The sequence below is a fragment of the Excalfactoria chinensis genome, chromosome 2 (genome assembly GCF_039878825.1).
Source record: "Excalfactoria chinensis isolate bCotChi1 chromosome 2, bCotChi1.hap2, whole genome shotgun sequence".
Taxonomy (NCBI): domain Eukaryota; kingdom Metazoa; phylum Chordata; class Aves; order Galliformes; family Phasianidae; genus Excalfactoria; species Excalfactoria chinensis.
In genome coordinates, this window is record NC_092826.1 from 113,463,647 (window position 1) to 113,487,779 (window position 24,133).

The window sequence follows — 24,133 nt, forward strand, 5'->3', positions numbered from 1 at the left end:
GGTTTCTGCACTGCTGTCCTTTGGGTTGTTTTGTCTTTTATGAAGGAAAGTTTTAGTTATGTTTTGTTCTTTTTGTAGCTTACCCTCTGTCTTTTTTATTTGGTTGTGTTTTTTCATATTAGATGTCTGAATTTCTGCAGAGTCAATTTCAGCGGGTCTTTTAGAGCTGTTGTTTTTTAAGAACTGATAGCAGCAAGTGGGAGAGCAGACACAATTGCTGTTTGAATGCACAGAGCGTGAGAAGGAAGCAGGAAGCTCTCAAAGTGGGATGGGGTTCATCCTACTTAGGAGTCGCTGACTTTCAGGGGATGATGGAGACAGTGTTTGTGTTCTGACATTTGTGTAGCAGAAATGTTTCTGTAACCTTTCTCCAGAAGGTATGACGCAGATGGTGTTCTGATCTGTTTGAGAAGTACATTGTCCTAAAGCTTTGCTGTAAGGAAACAATATCAGCTATGCTTAATAACACTCCAGCTCTCCCCAAACAGGAATAACCTCAGCACTGCTTCCAGCTTATGGCAAGAATCTTAGAGCATGTCTGTAATTTCTATACAAGGGGAAGTGGCAGGCCAGCTTTGATGGCAAAGCTATTGAATATTATCAGCGCTAAAACAAAAATGTCATTGTGTTCAGCTGCTAGACTTCCCCATACCACTCCAAACAAGCATCGACAAGAGCTCTGTGCTATGTAGCATGCAGTGTTCTTCTTTCCAAGTATTTGGTAACTTCCCAGAATTATTTGTGTGACAAGCGCCGCTCTTAGTTTTATATTCAAAACTAAAACGTTTTGGATTTTTTTTCAAAAGATGTTCAGTAGAGAAGGAATTTCTTAGAGTTTTTTGCAGCTACATCAGAGGTTTTCTGTCTGCCCCATATAAAATGGAGATGGGAAAGATGGAATCTTTTCAGCTTAACTTTTGGAAGATGTTGAACTGAAAAGATTTTCTCTTTGGACATGAATTTTCTGTGTCCTTATCATAAGCTGTGGGGAAAGTAGAGAGCTCTGGATCCTTATTCTCTTGGGTTATTTGGAAAGTAGCTGGTCAGGTGGCAACCTCAAATAAAATAAAGATGGTAGTAGCCATGTGACACTTCAGGTCCTATTCAGAAAAATGTTTTCTGCCAGTGGACACCCAATCTTGCGTGAGCTTTGTGGAAGCCCAGCAGTCTGTTCAAATAGCTGTTACTGCAAGATAAGAGCCATATTATTGTTTCAGTGTAATACAGGTAATCTGTGAAGCATTTATGGCTGCTACTGCCTGGTGATCACAGAAAACTAGGAGAACAGGCTTGCTTTCCTCACTTCCACTTTCCAGTTCATTTCCGTGTACCCTTGGATTATAATTCAATTATGAAACCTCAGTTATTTTCTGCAATTCATTGATTCGTGATGAGCGTTTTCAGCTTCTTTATAGTAGTCACCTAGTAGTTAAAGGGGATAAAATACATAGGTCACTCTGAAAGTAATGCCTCCTACTTACTTACATGGAAGCTAGAGCAGATATGAAGAGCACAGTAAACACTGTTAGTTTGAGCAATTTCCCAGCTACAGAGCACCGTTTTTCAGTATAGTCATTACCATTAGCTATGAATTTTTGCCAGTGATGAGCAAGACTCTGCAGGTTGCACTTGTCACAGTCAGCACCAGCAAAGGTGGTCCACTGTCACTGTTGCCACTGCTGAAACACACCACCCACTGCCTCACTGTGATCACATTTACTGTTTGATCTTCATACATCTCAGAAGCGTCAATGAATGTCAGTGAGTGCCATTTTATTTTTTTTTTAATGTAGAGGAATTCAGTGCCATACCTTTGCTTCAGATGCTCTTCCATGTCAGACGCCATTATGCCAGACTGCCCCTCTGCTGCCATCTGTCATATGGCAACAAAATGAATATTGTTGGGAAGGTTCATCCTCTACTACCATACCACCAATATCTGCCCCTGATGTCGTGGGTCAACGTAATAAAGCAGGAGGCATTATTTTCGGGGCATCCCATGTAATTCATTGGTTCATAGAGTTTAGCATTTTGAAGAGACTGAGGGATGATCTAGCATTATTTCTAGCATTATTGTCTCTTGGATTCAGGTCCTTAAATTTCCCTTATTTGCTCCTAGACTGATTGCGGCAGTCTATTTTTGTTAAGAATATCTTTCAGAAAAGCACTCTGAATCTGAGGATACGAAAGCAATAGCAAACCTACTGCTGATGCTAACAGTTTACTGCTGTGGTTAACCATGCTCCCTGTTCAAAATTGAACTGATTCCTAAATCAACTTTCTGGTGCACCTTTCCACCTCTTCATTCTTGGTGTAATCAGATCAAAGTCTTCTTCAATTCTTTCTCTGCCCCTCCTCCTACCAAATGCACATACGTGCTTCGATCAAGTAACTTTTCAGACTTTTCTTCTTACTCATAGAAATAGATGGAGCTGTTTAAGTTGATGATTACAAGATAGTTTTCTCCAAACTTTAGATAATTTCATGAAGATATACATATATCATCAATGTTCATTTCAGCCTTTTTAAAAACAATCATTTAAAGTTAGAAATCATTTTATTTTCATGTCTGTAGAGATCTGTTGTTATGCATAGCAGTATCTTACGTGTATGTACGTGTGCTTAAGTGGATGAAGCAAAGCTGGAACAGCTGTGTTCTTCAGCAGAACAAGTAACACTCAAAGACTGATCAGTGTTGTTCATCGAGGTGTGCTACACCTTCAGCAGAGATTACAGTGCCCTGGTACCTAAGCTGTGTCAGAACCAGAAGCTCTTCTCTCTGCCTCTGTGGTTTTGATTGCCTTTGTTCATGAACCAGATAGATGTCTGTCTATCCTTAGCTTCCCATAACAAAAACGCATCTGGTGAGAGAACCACAGTGCCCTTTGAGCTTCATTTAAAAAACAAGGAATTTGGCCCTAAGCCATGTCTAGTTTAATTCTGTGGAACTTAATTTCTCTGCTCATCTTTAGTGCTTCTAGTCTCCTCCTCTTAAATCAACGCTAAATTGAGGATTGTCAATTAAATAGAATATTATTATGATTTTTATTTATTTATTTATTCTGCAATCATTTAGTGCAAATATTTTAATGTACAGTTTATTAAGTGTTGTATGAATTTGATAATGAATTCCTTTCGCGTATGTAATCACACATAGGCAATTACGTAGTTCAAAGAGCTGAAGGATTCATGTGGGACAGTCTTCTGACTCTCTCAGTAAAATGAACTTTTAGCAATTGCTTCTAAACAGGAAGGAAAGTTGGTGGCTACTATGGATCAAAATGGTGTATGACCAAGTCGTTAAGAAGATTTAAATGAAAGATTGGCAACACACTCCTAGAACTGTTTTGCTTCTTACCCGGCATAACAGAACTAAAGATGTGACCACAGGTCTTACAGATGTGAGAGACAGACTAGAATGATAGAATGGTTTGGGTTGGAAAGGATCTTTAAGATCACCTAGTTCCAACCCCCCTGCTATGGGCAGCGACACCTCCCTCTACACCAGATTGCTCCAAGCCCCATCCAGCCCGACCCTGTATGCTTCCAGGAAGGGGGCATTCAGAACCTCATTGGGCTACCTGTTCCAGTGTCTCACCACATTCACAGTAAAGAGTATCTTCCTACTATCTAGCCTGAATTTACCCTCTTCTGGTTTAAAACCATTTCCACTTGTTCTGTTGCTACATGCACTTTTGAAAAGTCCTTGCCCAGCTTTCCTGTAGGCCCCCCTCAGGTACCTTAAGGCCGCTAATAATGATACAGCTGCAAAATTCTGTCAGCACTCTTAAGACCTGCAGTTGTTTCTTCTCTGTTTTCAGTGGGTGGTAAGAAAAACCTGGCTTTGCTGAAACATGGATTTGCTGTTGTTAGGTTCTTCATTGGTTAGTGGTTTTTAATGCACTTTGATGTAAAGAAGCAAAGATTTGTCTTAATTGTGAGAGCAGGTCTTTTGTCCCTGATGTGCAGTTGTTATGGTATGCTGGGGGCTGTGTGCAATGGCATTGAATTCCTCATCCTCCCTGTTTCTTTTTTTTGTTATACCTCTTCCCCTCTGCCCCGTTTTCTTTCCCCAGTGTGATACCCCTCTAAAGATGGATATTTCTGTATGGTAGTCAAGCTCATCATTAGTTGTTGGTTGGGGATGCAAGTGTGCTGAAGAAAACAGTCACATTAAAACTCCTGCCTTAGGATCATTACAGTGAATGCACATGTGGCATTTTAATCTCTCTCTAAAGACTTCTGAAGGGGATTTCTTCAGGACCGCACCACTTGTTAGTAGCTGTCACCAGCGCTGCTCTCAGTGGAGGATTCACTGCACCTGGAGTCAAAATGTCGCCAAGCCAGTACATCTCTATTGCATCTTCATGCCAAGTCCCAGCAGCACCGTGGGGGGCTCGGGATGCTGAGCCTGTGGATGGGGTCCCGGTACTGTCAGCAGATTCCCAGCATTGGCCACTGCTTTTTTGGCTGGGCTTCTGCTGCAGCAAGCTCTCTTGTGGGATGTTGAGGTGAGCCTGGGGTCAGGCTGTGTGCCAGCATCCAAGTGCCCATCAGTCCTAACAAGGCAGCTTGCCTGTCCTGCTATCAGGAGGTCTCCAGCTGGTCTGCTGCGTGGGTCTCAGTAATAGCATGCACAGCGTAGCCTGCTCTCCTGTTACAGAGATCCACTAACACTGGCATCGAGAGTGGTGGGTAATTCAATCACACAGACAAAAATGATATTAATACAACATTAAAGAGCTGCAGAGACTAGCAAAAGACAGGAAATTACAGAGTTCAGGCTTGAAACCTTATCCTGGACTCACCCATGTTGTGCCGAGGTGTTTGGAAATTTCCATGGAGCACGTGATTCTGTGAAACCTGTAGCAAGGGAATCATCCTGCTAGGACAGGGAGGATTTGCATGGCCAGCACCAGCCAGCATGAGTGAGGATTATATAAAGAAACCCTGGCACAACCAACAGAGCGTAGCTGGACAATGTGAGCTTTAAATGTGGATTTCTTGGCTTGTGCAGTTTGACTCCCTCCCAGTATCACTGAAGTGCCATACTAGGCTTTAGTTGCATTGACTTATTTCAGACCAAACTGAAGTTTGGTAGGTAAGACCTACTCCCTCATTTTTAGGGATTGCCTTTAGCTGTTGTTTTCACCTCTGAGAGGGTTCTTGTTGCTGCTGCTGTTCAAAAGGTTTGTTGCTGTTTTTTGAACTTAGTTTTTGATTTCAAGACATCACTGTTATTTATTTGAAGTAAAGTAACTGAAAAGAAGCTGAATTACCCAAAACCAAAATAATAAAAAAAGCACCCCATAGCCATCCTCGAGGCTTGTTTGTCTTTTTCCTTTTTTACCTTTTTTTTTTTTTTTTTTTTTTTCTTTTTTTCCCTTTTTTCTGAAACTAGTAACACAACTTGGTCAGAAGGATTGATATTACCACTTAAAAAAATCCTTGGTTGGAAATGGATGAGAGTAAGATGTCAAGGGCCCTTATATTCTTCCTATCTGCCTATGTGTGTACCTGCAGAGGTGAGTTGTTCTTACAAGGACTTCATGGGTTAAGGATGAGGTAACGAGTCAATTTGCAGTTTAGCTACAACATATTTATAGAGAAGGCGTAAGCTGTTTTGTGAGTAAAATTGTTTTATTTCACCCATTGGCACAACAGTTAATCAAATGCCAAGGGGAGAATCATCTGTCACTCCAGGAATGGGATTTCACTGCAGTCAAAGGTGAGACTGCATATCTCTTGGAGATGGTAAAGCCAGCAAGATCGTGGCTTGCAAAGCAGCTAGAAAACAAAAGGCACAGCGCTCATGTAGTTTCTGAAGGTTTTTGTAGGCTGTGCGGAAATGTCTTGTTCCCTTGTACACTCTCTCGTGCTGATGCTGAAGTAAAACCAATGTGAGCTACAGCTACACTTTTCACTGCAGTGCTGATGTACCTTGATTTGGAGTTCACTGCTGTGTGGCTCGGGGAGGAGAGTAAACTGCATGATGGTTGTTATTTTGGGGAAGATTTTAGAATTTAAATCTACTGCAGTGTAAACACAGGGTTACAGAAACAAGCAAGAGTTATTTTGTCCTCCCAGCAGCTTATTTGGAAGTTACGTATGGCATTTTCTGGAGATGAGGTACTCTTGGAATAGTTAAGCTCAGAGGTTGTTCTGATTTTCCCAGTGTGCATTTTCTGTGCTGAGATGCTGGGGAGGAGTGCCACCGTGTCTGTCTCTGTGGTGAACAGGACAGTCATTAATGACCATGCATAGAACAGTAGGATGGCTGTATCCTAGGGGAAATCAATTTTCTGCAGAGAGCCAGGCTTGTAAAGAGTAGAAAATTTCCACTGAAGGGGAGGGGAGGAAGGGAAGACAAAATTGGCAGAGCAGGGATTAAAAAATAAAAAGACTTCAGAAGTGAGGGAAAACTTGAAAGGCTCTCTGCACAAGGGTTTGTTTTCTTTTTTTTTCTTTCTTTTTTTCTTTTCTTTTTTTCTTTTCTTTTTTTTTTTTTTTTTTTTTTGCTGTCCAAGTTGTTCAGATCTGAAATGTGCTGATCTTAGAGGTAGGAGAGAGAATGGCCATCTGGAGAAGCTCTGGGATGAGAGGTTGGGGAGAAGGTTGCCTGGGGTTTAGACAAATGGTGATTCCTTTTTAAAGCACTCTGCTTTTACATGGAGCAAAAATATAAAGAACCGATGGAGAGATGAACACTGCTGTCTACTTCACTTCCTGAAGGAATGTCTACATTGTAGGTGCTTTTTGGTTTTAGAGCCAAGCAGTGAGACCTTAGCCTAAGTTCAATCTTGCTGAGGTCTATGCTGTCTAACAGGACTGGTGTGACTGTGGTGTGGACAGGTTCTTGAGTCACTCACGGTGTCCCTGCACACTTGGGACTTCAGAATACGGGCTCTTCTCTTGCAGATAAGCTGCAGAAGGCTTGTTTTTCCTAAGATGCTGCTGTTTCAAAACTTATTTTGAAAAAAAAAACAACAAACAAAACATGTTGCAGGGGAGATAAGGGAATAAGATTGTAGCTGGTGTTAAATATCATTTGGAGAACAACTCTAGTAAATTCACTTATACTTGTTTGTGTGTTTGTATATTTGTGTGCATGCATCTTAAAAATGTAAGCAGACATAAATCTTTAAACCTCAGAGAAGAGGATGATCCTTTTCTGACCCTGCTCAACATTAAAGACTAAACCAGAGATAACATTCTTGTAAACATTGAAGCTCAAACAAAGGAGCTGTTGTCCTGAGAATGTGGGAGTCAAAAAGAAACCACAGTCTGAATTTCGGAAATTGTCTTACAAAGTGGAATGCTGCATGTACTGGAACGTTTAAATGGCAATCAGAAATTGCAGAAGAGAAGAACCCATAGGTCTTTCTCTTCATCTCAGTGGTCTCTGGATCAAACCCAAAGAAAGTGAAGGACAGGGGCATCTAGGAAATGAACAGCTGTAGTAGTCCCTTTATTTTGCTTTGGCTTCTTGTTCAAAATGTTGATCTTTTGGGAACTTCTTCTGAGACCAGCAGAAGGGGAAAGGAAGTGGGAGAAATGGGTGCAAATGCTGTAGATGAGTGAGATGTTTAAGAGATGAGGAAATACATGGACTTAAATTACAGATGTTTGATTTAGACTTACTTGGCCCTCGTGTGCGTTGAAGACTGTTCAGAATATGAGTTAACTTACTCAAAAACATTTTCAGACTATATGTCTGTTTCTCACAGAGTGTGTCTTTGACTCCATGACGATTGACTGGATGTCTCTCTTACATTGCTTTTCTACTTTCATTGCTTCTGATGGCCTGTACTAAAAGTAATCTGCTTGACACTACAGATGATCATTGTAAATTTTGTGACATTCATTTTTAAACCCAGCACATTTGGCAGATTATATTTTGGTTGCTGAAATATTATTTATCCATATAGGACATGCTTGTTATTGACCTGTATGATAGCAATAGTAAAGTGAATGGTACCAGCACTGGGGTTTTCATAAATCCAGCAGCTCATTTTATAAAGCTGGGAATAAAATGCAGGGTGGATTTTTTCGTTGTTACGATTTCTCCCTTCTTCCCCCCAATATCTGAGATGTTTTCAGGGACATGTAACTGCCAAGCAGTGTTCTTTCCCTAGCTGAGGATGTTCACTAATATTTGATGAAGATGTTGCCCTTGGTGCTGCCAACACTCAGAAGTTTATTGCGAGGTGCACAATATTTGTTTCTTAAACCCTTAGATCCTGAGGCATGTGATAAGATGGGAATCTTGGCTTTCAATTAAAACAAACAAACAAACAAACAAATAGTAGGTTTCTTTCTGTAAAGAGAGGCTTGAAAATACAACCTGAATCTATCACAAAAGGCTTGTGATATGTAAGCAAAAGAAAAGGATATCTCAAATATATTTATTTCTTAGTTATTATTTCATGCCTGAAGCTAATTTCATAATTTCTTGGTGTACTACTGAGCAACCAGAACTGTCAGTACCGTAGTCCTTGGCCGGTTACAGGAAGAATCGTAGGTTTGTCTCAGTGAATCAGAGTTCTGATTCTCCCCGAGTATGCTCAGTGCTCAGAATGAGGTCTTGGTTCTTCATGTGTGTCTTTGTATGGATGGAGGATCATATTTTATTTAATTGGTTTATTTGAATGCATCTAAAAGCTCCTAAACATGACTGAAACTAATTTGCTTTCAAATCCACTGCTACTGGCCAAAATTCAAAATATACTTACTCTGTTTTACACAGCCTTGCTGTTTCTGGGGAAAAATTTCCTAGCAGAATCATAAAGTATTCAGATTCTTGCTCCTTCCTCTAGATTTGTCCATTTCTGTTTCAGAAGGGAGTGGTGGCAGATAGAGCACATCTTTTATTGTAGTTCTCTATCCTGGCAGGACCGATCAAATGCCTTTTTAAAGTGTGAAGTTTATACAGCATATTTATTGAGTGAACACCATGGCTTAATTAATCTCTTCCTATCCATATTGACTGTAAGTATAAGCTGAAATACAGCAGAGCACAGCAATTGCCACTGTTGCATTTTCTTCTGTAGGTGACCTGTGGTCAAGGTGTCCAGTGAAAGAAACTGGCACATTGTGTTGAGTGACATGGTTTAGTAAGAACTATTGGTGATAGGTGGATAGTTGGAATGGATAATCTTGAGTGTCTTTTCCAACCCTGGTGATTACGAGATTCTACAAAGCCCAAGTGAGCAGTTCTACGTTGACTGTAACATTTTGTTCATTTTAAGCTCATTGACTCTCCAAAGTGCTAATTGGGCAGTGAGCTACATATGTTCTAATTACTGTGAGAGTGATAGTGCACTGGGACAGGCTGCCCAAGGAGATTGTGGAATCTCCTTTGGAGATATTCCAGACCCATCTAGACACCTGGTTCTGTGACTTTCAGGCATCTGGTTTAACTGTGGGCATGGACTCTGATCTCTAGGGGTCCCTTCCAACCTCTATAATTCTGTGATTTTCTATTCCTGTGCCCCTTGATTTTATCTTGAAATGTATATTCAGTATTCAAAGACTGAAAAAAATGAGGCAGCTGCTCTGTCCATGCCTATTGGAGCAGTCTGTTGGACTCAGAGGAATGCCATCACGTTACTAGAAACAAAGAGTTGCACCAAAGTGCACCAAAGTGCAATTTTTCATATAATCTACCTTTTTGAAGATGTTTACCAGGCTAATACAGCAAGGCTAATATGTTGAACTATGTCCATCTCTCTTCAAATAAAGAGGTATACCTGCTTTAGGACTTTTGCCTGGCAGTTCTGGTAAATTACCAGCAAGAACAGATTTGTTTTCTTAGAGTTATTGTCATCATTGTTACAGGGATTGCATGGAGGAGAGCAAAGTACTCACTAACTGAACATGCACTCACAAGTCCTATGTAAGGTTGTTTACTGTATCAGGACTGTAAGGGGGGGGGGGATTTCTGCGTCAAAAAGATCTCATTAATTTGTGAATCTATAAGTATGCTTTACCTTTGATAAACACAAATTGTCCAATTTAAGTTGAGCTAGGCTCCATATGCATCTGAAGATGTGCATGGATATTTCTTATTATCGTGGACAAATAGCTTATGAAATCAATTTTCACACCTTGCTTTTACATTAGAGAGTTGCCTAAATAAATGAACTAAGGAGCTTTGCTTTTAAAAATATACTTTGTGAAGTTAAATAAAATCCTAAGTAATTCAAAACCAGAACGTCCGACTTCTGGACAAATACTGTACAGTTCTGTACTCTTCTGTACTTAAAAATTCCCAAATCGTGCTCTTGTTGTTTCTCCTTGAAAATTTCAGGCTGGGGAAATGCCTACTTGGGTCACAGTTCACTCTTTGGAAAACAGACTTAACTGTGACATTCCGGCGCTGAAAACAAAAGGTTTAAAATAAGCAATATTGGAGAAAAAGAAGTAGTTCTTTGATGTCATTCCTAAAGCATGTATTTTGCAAAAAATTCCTAAGAAATGATTCTTATCAGAACCACATTGTTTCTAAAGACATCCCAAGTACCTGGAATTTTATCATTTGTAAATAGTGAAATGGGAGCTCTGTGAACTTGATGTCTCACTCACACTTTTGATTCAAATGGCCTCTGTGTGAACTCTATAAAATGCTTTAGCTTTAAGTTATCAGTGTGAGCTCGTGGTCTCTGGTGATAGCTGGAGTTCTTGCTTCGCTTTTTAATTCCTTCTTAATTCCTTCTCTTTTCTTGGCTATTGCTGGAGAGGTACCATCTGATTGAGTGTTTTATGTCTCTCTATATATTTACAATATATTGCAGTCATATAATTCTTGTAAGAGCAAATTGTTTTAGTGAAATGTCAGCAAATCTGCACAAACATAGAACTGAGAGTTCTCTTGAATAATGAGAGTATTGTTAAATGATTGAATACTTTAGAGATTAATATCATGGTATGCTGGCATGCTGGTTCATACCAACTGTAATTTAACAATGAATCCTCCATAAGTAAGCAACAGTGTGAATGAGAAATTGGATCCAAGACATCCCATCAGGCAAAAAAATACAAAGTAAATAAATTCTACACATACAAATTATCTGTTGGGGGTGAGTGGCTTAGCTTTACAATATTCGAGATAATTAAATTATTGGATAAAGGAGATTCTTCAGGATTGAAGATCTTATTTTTTTCTTCCAGTGCAAATGAGTGATGTCTTAATAGTAGAAAATACAGCATTTTCCCCCGTGTGTTTTGCAAATTAGGATATGCCTGGCATTACCATTTGTGACAGGCTACAGTAAAGCTCATCTTGTCCTGCAAAGGGTTTCAGATCCCCAAGCTGTCTTCCAAATAATGCATCTTAACAGTGCTGCTAAATTTTCTTCATGAATGTCTGCAAACAACAGTTGTATTTTATTTTTAAAGACATTTGAATTCTTGCAAATACGGAATAATTGGTAGTTGAAGATTTAATGATGGCCTAGAAGGACTGAAGTGTTCTGCATGAAATCACAGTTATTAATTTGTGCATGAATTTTGTTTTCAATACTTAATTTAGCAACTGTAAAATATTTTGCTAATTAATTATTAACACTGGTTATTTGTCATGGCAGAACTGTGAGGGAAATGCACAGCTTTCTATCAAAGCAAAAATATACATGTCAGAGTTATAATTTAAGTACAATATACAATAATGTAATCATTTTTAAATTGTCTTAAATAGCTTCAGTATTCAAAATATAGATGTAACATGGATGCAATATAACTGTAACTCAGAACAAACAGTGTTTAGCATTAAAACTGCAACGAAGGGCCAAATGTCTTGTGTGAAATGAACCCGGGGAAAAAAAACAAACCACCACAAACAAAATGCTGTAAAATGCCAGGTTTTTATTGAAAATGCCACTTCAGTAGGTGGAATTTTATTCTGTCCTGGGTACCAAGAGTGTGACAAATCTGTAGCCTTATTATAAGCACTGCAAATAGGATTTGGGCTTGTACCTACTGAAGGCAATGAAAAAGCTGCCTTTGATTTCTGCAAGTGTTGGATCAAGGCACTTAATTTCATTTACATGCAAGGAAAATAATAGTAATTATATTTTGACAAGGAAAGGAAAACAGCTATGGGAAACACTTTGTTTGAACTATCCAAGTGATATACTTCTTATAGATCTGGAAGTTCAAGTTCTTTATATATCCAGAAATTTAGTGTCGGTTGAAATTTCATTTACTTTAACTTTTCTCAAGTATAGAAAACAATTACAGTAAGTCTCCAGAGACTGCACAGTTTCATATGATACTGCTTTTTGAGAGGTGAATGGGCATATAATGTTAGGCAATGTGAAGGAAGATTAGTTTGACTAGGAAATATGACTCTGCTTGTTGGTAAATATCTGTATTGTCTTGTAAATATTTTTCTAACTTGAATGTAAGGCATCTGCATCATTTTAGTGAAGATGCCTTTCTGTGCTTTAACAGCACAAATCTTTAGAGGCACTGGAAAAAAAAGCCAGCATTTTAAAAGCAGAGAGATGTTTTGGCTTTTGCTATTTCTGCACACATTTTGAGAGGTTTATTTGCAGTGTTATGCACTCTAAGTTGTTGAAATATTACAAGAAGTAAACTTAACTACCAAGTTTTCCATATTCTTTGAAAAAAAGAGCATCAAAGGATCACAGCTGCTCCATGGTGGTATTACAGCTGTGTGATTTGAACTAAGTAAGTGGTGCTTGCACCTTCTTCTGAAAAGCAGGATTTCTGAATGCAATCTGTCAATTTAATGTAAATTAAATGCAACCATAGTCTGAAACAGCCTATTAGGTTCTTTCCTTCTATCACAGAGCAGTTATGCCCAGCAGAATATCACAAGATTCAACAAATCTAAGTGCAAGGTCTTGCACCTGGGTTGTTGCAACCCCCACAACCAATACAAGTTGTGGGACAAAAGGGTTGAGCACAACCCTGCTGAAAAGGTTCTGGGGGTACTGGTGGATGGCAAGCTGAAATGAGCCAGCAACGTCCCCTTGCAGCCCAGAAAGCCAACCGTATCCTGGGCTGCATCAAAAGAAGTGTGACCAGCAGGGGAAAGGAGGTGATCCTGCCCCTCTGCTCTGTGCTGGTGAGGTCTCACCTGGAGTACTGTGTCCAGATGTGGAGTCCTCGGTACTACAGAGATGTGGACCTGTTGGAGTTCGCCTGGAGCATAGCCACACAAATGATTAAAGGGATGTAATGCTCCTGTGACAGAACAGGTTGTTCAGCCTGGAAAATAAACAGTTCTGGGGAGACCTGAGAGCGGCCTTTCCATATCTAAAGGGGGCTGTAAGAAAGAAGGGAACAAGCTCTTTAACTCAGTCTGTTGTGACAGGGCAAGGGCAAATGGTTTAAGCTACAAGAAGGGAGATTTAGGCTGGATATAAGGACAAAATTTTTTACAGTAATGGTGTTGAGGCACTGGAATAGGTTACTCAGTGATGTGGTGGATGTGGTTTCCATCCCCAGAAACATTCAAGGTCAGGCTGGAGTGAGCTCTGAGCATCTTGACCTAGCTGTAGGTGTCCCTGTTCATTTCAGAGGAGTTAGACTAGCTGACTTTTATGCATCATTTCCAACTCAGAGAATTCTCTGATTCTATGAGAATGGTAAGATCTTAGATCTTGTCTAAAGTTAGAATGTTCTTCATAGCATTTTTTTTTTTCTTCTGAAAAATGCATTTTTGGTGGACATGGTGTGATGGTGACCATTAAATCCATTTCTGAATCAAAACATTATATTCTTTCTTAGCACTAAATCTCTAAACATGAAGATATTCTTGAATATGTGTGCATTCTTTAGGTTTTTAATCAGCTTGCATTCTCCAGAAAGTTTATGCTACAATATTCTTTACTTTCTGCTTAAAACTGTCTATGTAACTCTGTTGTTAAGATTAGAAATATATGACCTGTGTTTCATAATTGCTAGGCAATTTGAGCCTTACAGAATTCAGTAGTAAGGTCCCTAAGAGATCTTCTCTAAGTCCAGCGCTATTACAGATGTACGGCAAAAGACTTAAGAAAGACACCCCTTTTTCATTGAAATTCTTGGACAAGTTGTTATTTTAAATTCCTGTGGTAACTTATATTACAGTCTGCAAAGAAATGATTTTTGTAAACTTGAAAGCCAGACTGAAGTAAGTGGAGAAGACAGAGGTTAAACTCTTAACTTTCTTGGGCAAAAGTAAGGTCTTGTTAATGTAGTACACTGTAGACTCCCTGCAACCACCATCCTCCAAGCAATGAGCTGGTCAGTAAAAAGAGAAAGTGGTTTGAATTGGATCAATGTAGTTATTTCAGACTTGTATGAAGAAAAAGTCAGTTTGGTCTTAAGGTCTCTGCCCCCCTGCCCCCTCCAATTTCTTTTTCTCCTTAAATTAATATGCAGAAAAAAAAAAAAAAATTAAAAAAAATCTCAGTGAGCTTCCCTTCTGTGTGCATTTGGATGTCTTAGGTATATGGGAAAAGAGATTATAGGAACATCTTTGCAAGAAATCCAGTAGCAATTCCTTCTGTATTTTAGACTTTTCTAATGTTGGCTCCCCCCCCCCCCCACCCCCCCAGAAATCTGTAATTTTTCCTAATAGAGTCTGTTTTTAAGCAAAATAAACCCTGTCACACTATTTATGTATTAATTCAAAAGAATGAAAGAGCTTCGGAGTTTCTTATCTAAATCCAATTACTTCTGGTCAAATCCATCCCAGGACAAAAGCTCTTGAGATAAAGGCTTATATTGTTACCTAAAAGCACAGAAATGCAGGCAAGCTCCATTGGTTTAACTAAGGAAGAACTCTGTGAAGAGGTTGCTCAGGTTGAAATCCCAAGTTTCACATTTATTTAAAACACGCAGGCAATGACGGGAAAGGGGCAAAAACAGCGTTTAGTAGGTGTCTGTCACATACTGTCCTGATTCGATGGAGAAGAGCAGCATACTCGTGGTACCAAGCTGGGTGAGGAACTTGGCCTGTCTGGTCAGATGGCCATTTTGTGTTACAAGATCAGCCATGGCCAGCTTGAAAACTAGCCTGAAGGAGAGAATAAAAGGACTTCGCCCTGATGCTTTTGTTTTCTTCAGCAACATGAAAAAGGTGAAAAGCTTGAGTGGCCTGGCCAGTCTGGCCTCCCAGGACATCCTGTCTTCTACCCTATGGCTTTTTCTGGTACCAGTCCACAAGCAAGCTTTCTACTTTTGTTTGTCTTCTTCACAGGAGGAGGGTGAATGGTGCTTGGCTCTTCTACCCCGAGCCTGCTCCCAGCTGAATCTCATTTTTCTCTTAATTCTAATCACACACTTGCCTTCCTCTGCACCCCTACATTCCTGGAGGCAGAAGCAGAAATGGCCTTTCTCTCTTGTGTGCTGTTAGATAGGAAATTTCCATCAGTTTCAGATCTGTGTGGGTGAGGGGAATGTTTCTCACGTCTTGCAGGAGGTATCACTTACAACTCAAGTGCTTCCTCCAGAAACAATCTTCATTTTAGCAGTAGTTATCAAATAACAACCCAGGAACAAGTGGTTGTCCTTGTCTGCTGTATAAGTGCTGATCGACTGCTTGCCTGAAAGCTCTTGAAATGGTCTATTTGTACTGCAGCTCTGATGTACATTAAGGAGTTCATTCTGTGTTGTTTGCATCTTCCCAGAACTTGCTGAGTAGGTGGAAAATGTGGGGTGCAATGGGATGTGGTTCTTGAAAGACTATATGTAATATAGTGATACTTTCCCTATACTTCTCCCATCTTCTAGCAGTATGTGACTTTCAGGACCACAAATGTACCTTTGTGTTTTGGTTTGTTTGTTTATTTGTTTTTTGACAAACCTACCAAGCCCGGAGGTTGCCTGATAGCTTTCTGTAGAGATCCAGTCTATGAGGCAATGGCACGTTCTGTTGTCAATGAGTTCCACACGTATCTTTCACCTTCTGGTGAAGTATCTCCCTCTAAATTTTTTAAGCTGCTCATCTTGTAATTTACTTGCCAGTTCTTATATATTATGAGGAACAATGAAGAGAAGTAGTCCTCATTTCACTGCACAGGCCCTTCTTTAATGAGCTGAAGTCCTGGTCTATGCAGTTGCTCCTTATAGGGAAGATTTCTCTCATACACTTAACCACCTGGTCTTAAATGAAAATTGTTAAATGAAAAAATGTTGAAAGAATCACGGGATTCAGGAGATTAAGAGGATTTTATTAAAAAAAGGGGGAAAAAAAAAAAAAAAAGATGAAACTAAATGAAACCATGTTTAAATAACACTTAGGGAGGAATGTAATGAAAACCAATGCGTTGTCTGTCTGGAAATCTTTTGGAGGAAAAATCTGTTTCAGACATTCAGTAGACATTTCTTGAGGTAGTTTTCTCATATTCATAGCATTTATTCTCTTGGATACTGTGTTGCAGTAGATTTTCCTTAATGATTCAGTCATTATATCAAAAGGTTGGTAGTAAGGGATTGCAATGAACAGAACTCCACAATTATCTTTTTCTGAATAGAATTTTTCTTTCAAAATCTTGAAAAGAATATCTCTGTGCACTGTAACTTGGGAGGAAATTAAACAGTGATCATGGTTTCTCATGGCGGGTGAACTATACGTAGTATTGTTTAGGTTGATGGTATTGCACTTGAAGCAGAGGTGCAGGCTGTTGGATTGTATAGTAATTTGTACTTAAATATAAGAAAGCAAGGGACTAACTCCTGTGATGCACTTTATTCTTATTTCTGTGGGTAGTGCTACTGACGAATATATTTTTAGTACTTTGGTACTTTCACTTGGAGGAAACCGCAATTAAAACTCACATAAATGAAAAACATCACCTTTGGAGATGAGGCATAACTTGGTACCACTTTCAATATGTGCGAGAAAGAAACATCACTACATTTATTGGAGCAAAAATATATTCCTGTTTTCATTCAACACACAAGCTAACGTTCTTCATCAGGACTGATGTTCTGATTACTGTGAAATAATTACTTGAAATATTTAGGAGAATAGTGTCTAAATTAATTCCAATGACTTTATTGTGGAAGATCTCGGAGTTTATAGTGTTGATTAAATTGGCTGCATATGGCTAATTGCCTGTAATGGTATTTGTTGTTGTGGCACCTCTCAGTACTCAGATGGCTGTATTTGCAAACACATAGGTGGTGTGCGTGTAACTACGTGTTGGAGGAAACTTCTGGACTGAACAGGATTGCTCCTATGAGTGAAATCTCTAGTGTAACCTAAGGGTTTGCAGGATCACAGTATGCAGTAAATAACTTTGCGAAATCTGTAATAAAAGTAGGGGAACCACAAATGTCTGTCTTTGCTGGCAAGGAATGTTAACTTTGAGCTTTCACGTGACTTGGATGAAACAACATGTCAATTCATTAGGAGTGGCTGAACTGAAATGGAGGCTGGGTGTTAGTTTTTGTTGGCGGAAGTTTAGGTAGGGGTTGTGTTTTATTTGAGGTTGTTGTGGGTTAGCCACTGATTTTTGTTGGATTCTTTTTCCATATATCTGTCAGAAGTCCTTTGCTGTACAAGATAGGCATGTTTTTGCATGTTTTTCATGTAGTCAATTTTAAATATAAATAAATCAAATAAATGAAGATGCACTGCACAGGCCAAGTTTCCTGTTGGGTAAACTGGCCCACTGAGCAACCATAAATCATACTGGCAGAGAATTTGACTGTGCTTGCTTAAGATGTGTGCCCTAATATCTTTGAGGCCAAAGTCAACTCCAGGTATTACTGTGAAGAATTATAAAACTAAGTGGAACATAAGTGAGTATAAAGGCCTCAATTCTGAAAACACCTGAGGTTAGAAAAGCATGTGATCTCACGGTTAACATTAAACTTGTTATGTAAGCTCTTGGAGTGGAGCCATCTATAGCATAATAGACCCACAACTACCTGTCCGTTTACCCATCGTGGTAGGTGTGCATTCAATTGCATCTGCTCTCAGAGTACAAAATCCTGCCTGTCTACATAGCCAGGAAAAAAAAATACAAAAATTCAAAAAGAGGGGAGAGGGATTTTTTTTTTTTTTCCCCTCCTTAAAACAAACAAACAAACAATAATAATAATAATAAAAATCTCCTGAAAGATGGCTGCACAAACTGTTAATGTTTTTAGGTCAGTTTGCCCTCCTTTGGAGTGGTTGAGTCAGTTGAAGGAAAGCAAAGCAAAGTGTTTTTCTACCTAAAATGAAAGTCAAATGGAGAGAAATGCTTTTTCTGGCTCTTAGAGAAAGGAAAAAAAGTGAAAATAGAAAGTCTCACTTTGGTCAGCCACAAAAAAAAGATAAAGAGAGATGGTGGTCTTTATCTAAAGCTGAGTACTAACAAGTTACCTCTAATGTGGAGACTTCAGCAGAGATCTTTGTCTATTGGATGCAGAGTTGCCTCAAATCTTTACTGGTACCAATGCATTTAGGAGTCATTTATGTAGGCTTTCCCCATTCTTTTGTGTTGGTGCTGCTCCCCCTTCCTGATATTTAAGTTTTCATTGGATTCCTGTCTGAAACTCAAAGGTCCCATTTTCTCCGTTAAGTGCTGGTTCTGTTTCCACTTTGGTTGCCTCTACTTTCTTTTTCATGTTTGTTGTCTTTTTCTTTCTTCATTTTTTCTTTCATTTTCTCTCTCTCTCTCTCTTTTTTTTTTTTTTTTCAATTTCTTCCTTTAAAAAATATCTATACTTTTTTTTTTTTTTTTTTTTTTTTTTCCCAATTTTCTGCATATATTTACAGAATTGTAGGTCAGAGAGCATACAGTAAAGTTCTCTACCAGATCTTTGATCTTTTCACTTCTGTATAGTAGTAGACATGGGTGCTGAGCCAGAGAAGAGAATTGTGGCAGGGTTTCCATATCCTGGTTTCTGGAATTTAGGTAGAAACTACTAACACCAAATTTATATTGCTATTAATAAATATTAATCAAATAACAATTGGTCTAATGCACTTTGGTGGTTCACAGTCAATGTCCTGTCGATTTCACCCACCTAGTGTTTTGTTTTTGCCATTAGAAGATGCAATTTTATTATTGTCTTTTATAATAATATGTTCTTCATTAATAGTGAAAGTTGTATATCATGGAGTTTTCCAAGACAAAATCTGACCTATCAGAGTAGTTCTAACTGTTAAAAAAAAAACAAAACATAATAAAAATCTCTCAAGGGACATTTTGGAGAAAGGTCTCTTCAGTGAAGCAGGGACCAAGAGCAGACAGTGACTAGAAGAATAAAATTAATTTCCTGATTCTCTTAAGTGTCTCATTCAGCTATAAATGGCCTTCTTCTATGATCGCTCACTTGGGATTAGTGATGGTGACCATTAAATTGGCAATTTTAGTTTAAATCTCTGTAAGGTGATGACAAATAGCTGTTTTATGGTTTAATTGCTTAATGTAACAAGTTGTAGCTACCCAAATTCAAGTATTGGTGCAATGCTGCGCTGTCTCTGGGAGGTCTGATATATTCAAATAAATTTTAGCATTAATCTCAGACCTGGGAGGTGGATATAAATCTCAAAAGTTTCTGTTTATCTAAAACAGAAGTTTAGAGTGTATATACATACGCATGCTTGTAAATAAATGATGATACCTCCTGCATTGTTGTTGGATCCAGTCCATCTGTAGTACAGCAAATTTTGCTTGGCAGCTGAAAATGAAAAAAAATATTTTTAAGCAAGCCTAACTAAAGTAACCAAAGAAGAATTGTCAGCAGTGCTGATGCCCTACAATGTACTCTGTATCAGACATTTATGTTAGCGGTACAGTGCAGTGGCCAGAGGTACACAGGCTGTGGCAGAGGATAAGTACTTCCAAATGAACTGTAAAGGTGCTTGTTGAACTTGCAGTGGCAGAAGGATCATTTCCAGGAGTATCAGGCATGCATTCATCCAAGAAAATCTACTGCTCATGAAATGTTTTGTATGTTGGATATATGATATGTGTTATATATATAGATACAGTAACATGTATTTCTGTTTTTTGTTTTCTGTTTAGGTATGGGAAAATTGTATCAACAAAGGCAATTCTTGACAAGAACACAAATCAGTGCAAAGGTATGTGCAGAAAGTCTGCCTTGCGATTTCATTGTTTGAGTGATTGGTGGCTTGACTGCAAAGGCTATAGCTACAACAGTGTAATCAACATAATGCAAAGTATATTGCAAACATATTTAATAATACCAATGCTTTGCATTGTTTTTCCAGTAACATTACTCATTAATTTTTTTCATTAACAAACAAAATGAAAATCACAAGTCAGAACAAGTATCAAATTGCTTCGGCAGAGAAAGTAAATTACCTTCTAACTACATAGTGCCATCTGATTTGAATGATACCATTAGTGATTCAAATTGATTTCCAATTTAAAAATGAGAAACCTTTGGGAAAAATTTCCCAAGCAAAACCTGGTTTAATGTCTCTGTTTCTGTAGGATCTTGGTCTACACTATTGGAAGTAGAAATTATTTGTGACACAAACAGATCTACCAGTTGCAATACCAAAATATGGAAATGATTCATTTTCCAGCATTACATTTTAATTTATTTCTTTAATAATAATAATAATTAATTTCTTTAATTAATTTCTTTAATAATAATTTTATTTAATTTATTTAATTAATTTCTTTAATAATAATAATAATAATAATTATTATTATTATTTTAAACTTTTAAGTGAAGTATAACATGTTTGACATGTGTATGTATAGCCAAATCTGCATTGTGAAATATTGGTTTATGTGTAGAATTATCTTAGGGTGGGAATTGTTATTCATTTACTAGTCTGAAAGGCAATCAGTTGTATGGTGAGGACCTCTGCTTTAAAATGTCTGTAACGTTATGCTAGTGATATAGAGAATGCTTCTGGATTAGTAGAATCTATTGAAGTGGATTCTTCTGATAAGACAAACATTGTGGACCATATTTCTGTGTGAGTTAGTAAAAACACTGCGTACAGAGATATCTCACTGATGACAAGATGAAGTCTGAAGAGATGCAGCAAAGACTTTTGTGAAAACTGTGAGAATGTTCAAAATCCTGCCAGATGTACCAGGGACATCCTTGATATTTGTAGAAGTATGTGCCTTGATCAGTTGCCTGCCAGCAGCAGCATTCATTAGCTACTCGAGAAAAGTAGGTTGGAAAATTACTGTTTTTAGTCTTAGAAACAGTAAAAACTACTGTTTTTAGTCTTAGAAAACTCCACCAGCCCAACAAGTTATGAGGCATCATCAGAAACAGCCTTGCCATACAATGCCACACATAGGTATTGTCTGGACTTGCTTTTCTTTTCCTTGGTGCCCTGTGAAAGCAGTATTTTTATAACATCGCTGTTCATATTACTTTGAAAAACACAGTAAGAAACAGCTTTGATTATTGTTTTTGTTTGTTATTTTGTTTAATTTTATGGAGGAATATTCCTATGGGAGGTATGGACTAGGCAAAGAGCAGGATCCTGGCATTTTGGAGCCACAGAGGCAAGTGCTGCAGTTTCTGAGCCAGGAGGAGATGGATGTACTAGTTGCTGGCTGCATAGCCAGGAGGTTTGGGTTTTGGAGAAAGACTGTGGTATGGGGACCTATACAGGAGGTGTGTCAATTCTCTCATTTTTTTTCAACTTTTCAGTCATAGAATGGTCTGGGTTGAAAAGGACCACAATGATCATCTTGTTTCAGCCCCCCTGCTATGTTCAGGGTTGCCAGCCACCAGACCAGGCTGCCCAGAGCCACGTCCAGCCTGGCCTCCAGGGATGGGGCATCCACAACCTCCTTAGGCAACCTGTTCCAGTGCATCACCACCTTCTGTGTGAAAAACTTCCTTCTAATATCCAACCTAAACCTCCTCTGTCTTAGTTTAAAACCATTCCCCCTTGTCCTTTCACTATCCACACTTGAAAACAGTAGTTTTCCCTCCTGTTTATTCACTCCTTTCAAATATTGAAAGGCCACAATGAGGTCTCCCTGGAGCCTTGCCTTCTCCAAGCTAAACAAGCCCAGTTCCCTCAACCTTTCTTCATAGGAGAGGTGCTCCAACCCTCTGACCATCTTAATGACCCTTCTTTGGACCTGCACCTAGAGCTCCACATCCTTCCTGTACTGGGGGCCCTGGGCCTGGACACAGAACTTCACATGGGGCCTCACAAGAGCTGAGTAGAGGGGGACAATCACCTCTCTCTCCCTGCTGGCCACTTCTCTTGTAATGCAGCCCAGAACACAGTTGGCCTTCCAGGCAGAAAGCGCACTCTGCTGGCTCATGTCCAGCTTTTCATCTACCAGGCTTTTGTCTTAAAGTTGTCCATCTGAAATGAAAACACAAAGCAAGCATGTGGAATTGGGTTTGAACTGGTCCGTAAATATGTTAAATAGTTAAATGAGGTCTATGGAAGAAAGAAATTTATTTGCCTCTGCTGATCATGATTAGGACCACTGTGGTGTCACCATAGATGCTTCAGCCAGGAGCCTAAAGGTTCAGGGAGTGAATCTGGTGGAAACAGGCTGAATGATTGTTCTTATTTCCTTCACGTCTTTTCCTTCCACAACAGATGTTTGATTGTAACTGCTACCACAAACATGGTATCATGTGATCAGAGCTTTTTTCAGTTTGCCTTGCCTGTAGTATAGAAGAAAAGGCATAGATTTACTCACAAAACACACACACACACACACAAAAAGTGAAGTGAAAAGATTGTGAAGAGTATGAATGGTAAATCTTTGAAAAAGACACACATGTTGGTTTGCCATTCTTTACATTGTAGTCTGTTTTGATGTTATTGTAGTTGGAGCCATACTGCAGTGAGTTAGAATTCTATAAAAGTTTGCTTTCTTGCTGTGTTATTACACTGTAAGAGAGATATATTTATTTGTATTTGCAATGATGGATCTTTATGACATAAGTGGTGCCATTAAAAGATCGTAAACATAAATGGGTTTATTAAACAGAATGCTTTGTGGCATAAAAAGAATTAGAAGTTTTGCTTCTTTAAAGGCTGGCTACAGGCATCAGAACTGGAAGGGATGTGAGGGGGTCATCTGGTCCATTTCTCTGCCCCAGGTCAGGACCAGTGCTACCCAAGCCAGTCTCTAGATGTTTGCCTTGCTCGTGCCTGAAGGCTTCCTGTGATGGAGGCTCCTCAAGCTCTTCAGGCAGGCTGCGACAGTGTTTGCTGTTCTTGCTGTATGAAAGTATTTCCTAATATCTAGCCCAAATCTCCCTTTATGCAATCTGAGCCTATTGCTTCTTTTTCTTGCTTCCCAGTGGATGCAGAATAGTTTATTCCTTTCTTCTTTGCAGCAAACATATATTTGAAGACTGCTATGCAACTATCTGATCTTCCTTTAGATTACACACTGGACCTTTCACTCCTTTCTTTGAGGCAATCTGTTTCAAGTCTCTTATTATATTGCACTTCACCGATCTCTCTAATTAGCTCACTTCTAACCAGAAGACCTCAGATCTGGGCACAGGATGTCAGTCAGCCATTTTAAATACTGAGGAGAGTTTATTTCATTTGTATTCTATGGGAATGTGTACCTCTCCTGTTTGTTTATTTGTCCATATGAAGAACTACATATATTTAAAGTATAGCTGTACTTTTGACGGTGTTGTATGAGAACATATGTTGTATGAGGGTGTTGCTAAGAGATTCTCAGCAGCCCCCTGGTTCTGTTGTTCTCTTCTCAGGCATTGCTGCCAGCCAGGCATTCCTTACTGTGTGCTCTTCTTTGTGCTGCTCATTATTTCCTCCTAAGGCTAGTACTTTTCATTTGTCTGCATTGAATTTTGTCGTCTGTTTTTTCCTAGCTGCTCTTTAATTTGCCAAGATTATTCTCAAGCCTTAAGTCCTTCAGAGTGCTTACAGCACTTGCCTCTTTAGTGTCCTCTTCACAGTTAATAAATGATTTCTATAATCCACTGAACAAGATAATTTGGAAAAGACTGAATAGTAACAGACCTGGGAGGGACATACAAGGAAACCTCCTCAGTATACCAGGTAGTTTAATGGTGAGCCATTGAGAACTTTATTTTTAAATCGAGTGTGCAAGTCGGTTTGGCACCTACGTCACAGCAGTTTTAGCTAGGTCATATTCCTTCTATCTCTTCATGTTATGAGAGACAACCAAGCTTTGATTGAAACATACAGTATTTACCTCTC

At 38.9% G+C, this 24,133-nt stretch overlaps 1 protein-coding gene across 4 annotated transcripts in view; it reads left to right on the forward strand.

The window, feature by feature from the left end:
* RBMS3 (RNA binding motif single stranded interacting protein 3) overlaps positions 1-24,133 on the forward strand; it is a 678,871-nt gene that overhangs the window by 352,397 nt on the left and 302,341 nt on the right. For all 4 annotated transcript variants that reach the window (XM_072330500.1, XM_072330497.1, XM_072330498.1 and 1 more), the window contains one exon: positions 19,980-20,038. In XM_072330500.1, coding sequence (XP_072186601.1) covers positions 19,980-20,038 — 59 coding nt within the window. The remainder of the gene's footprint in view (positions 1-19,979; positions 20,039-24,133) is intronic.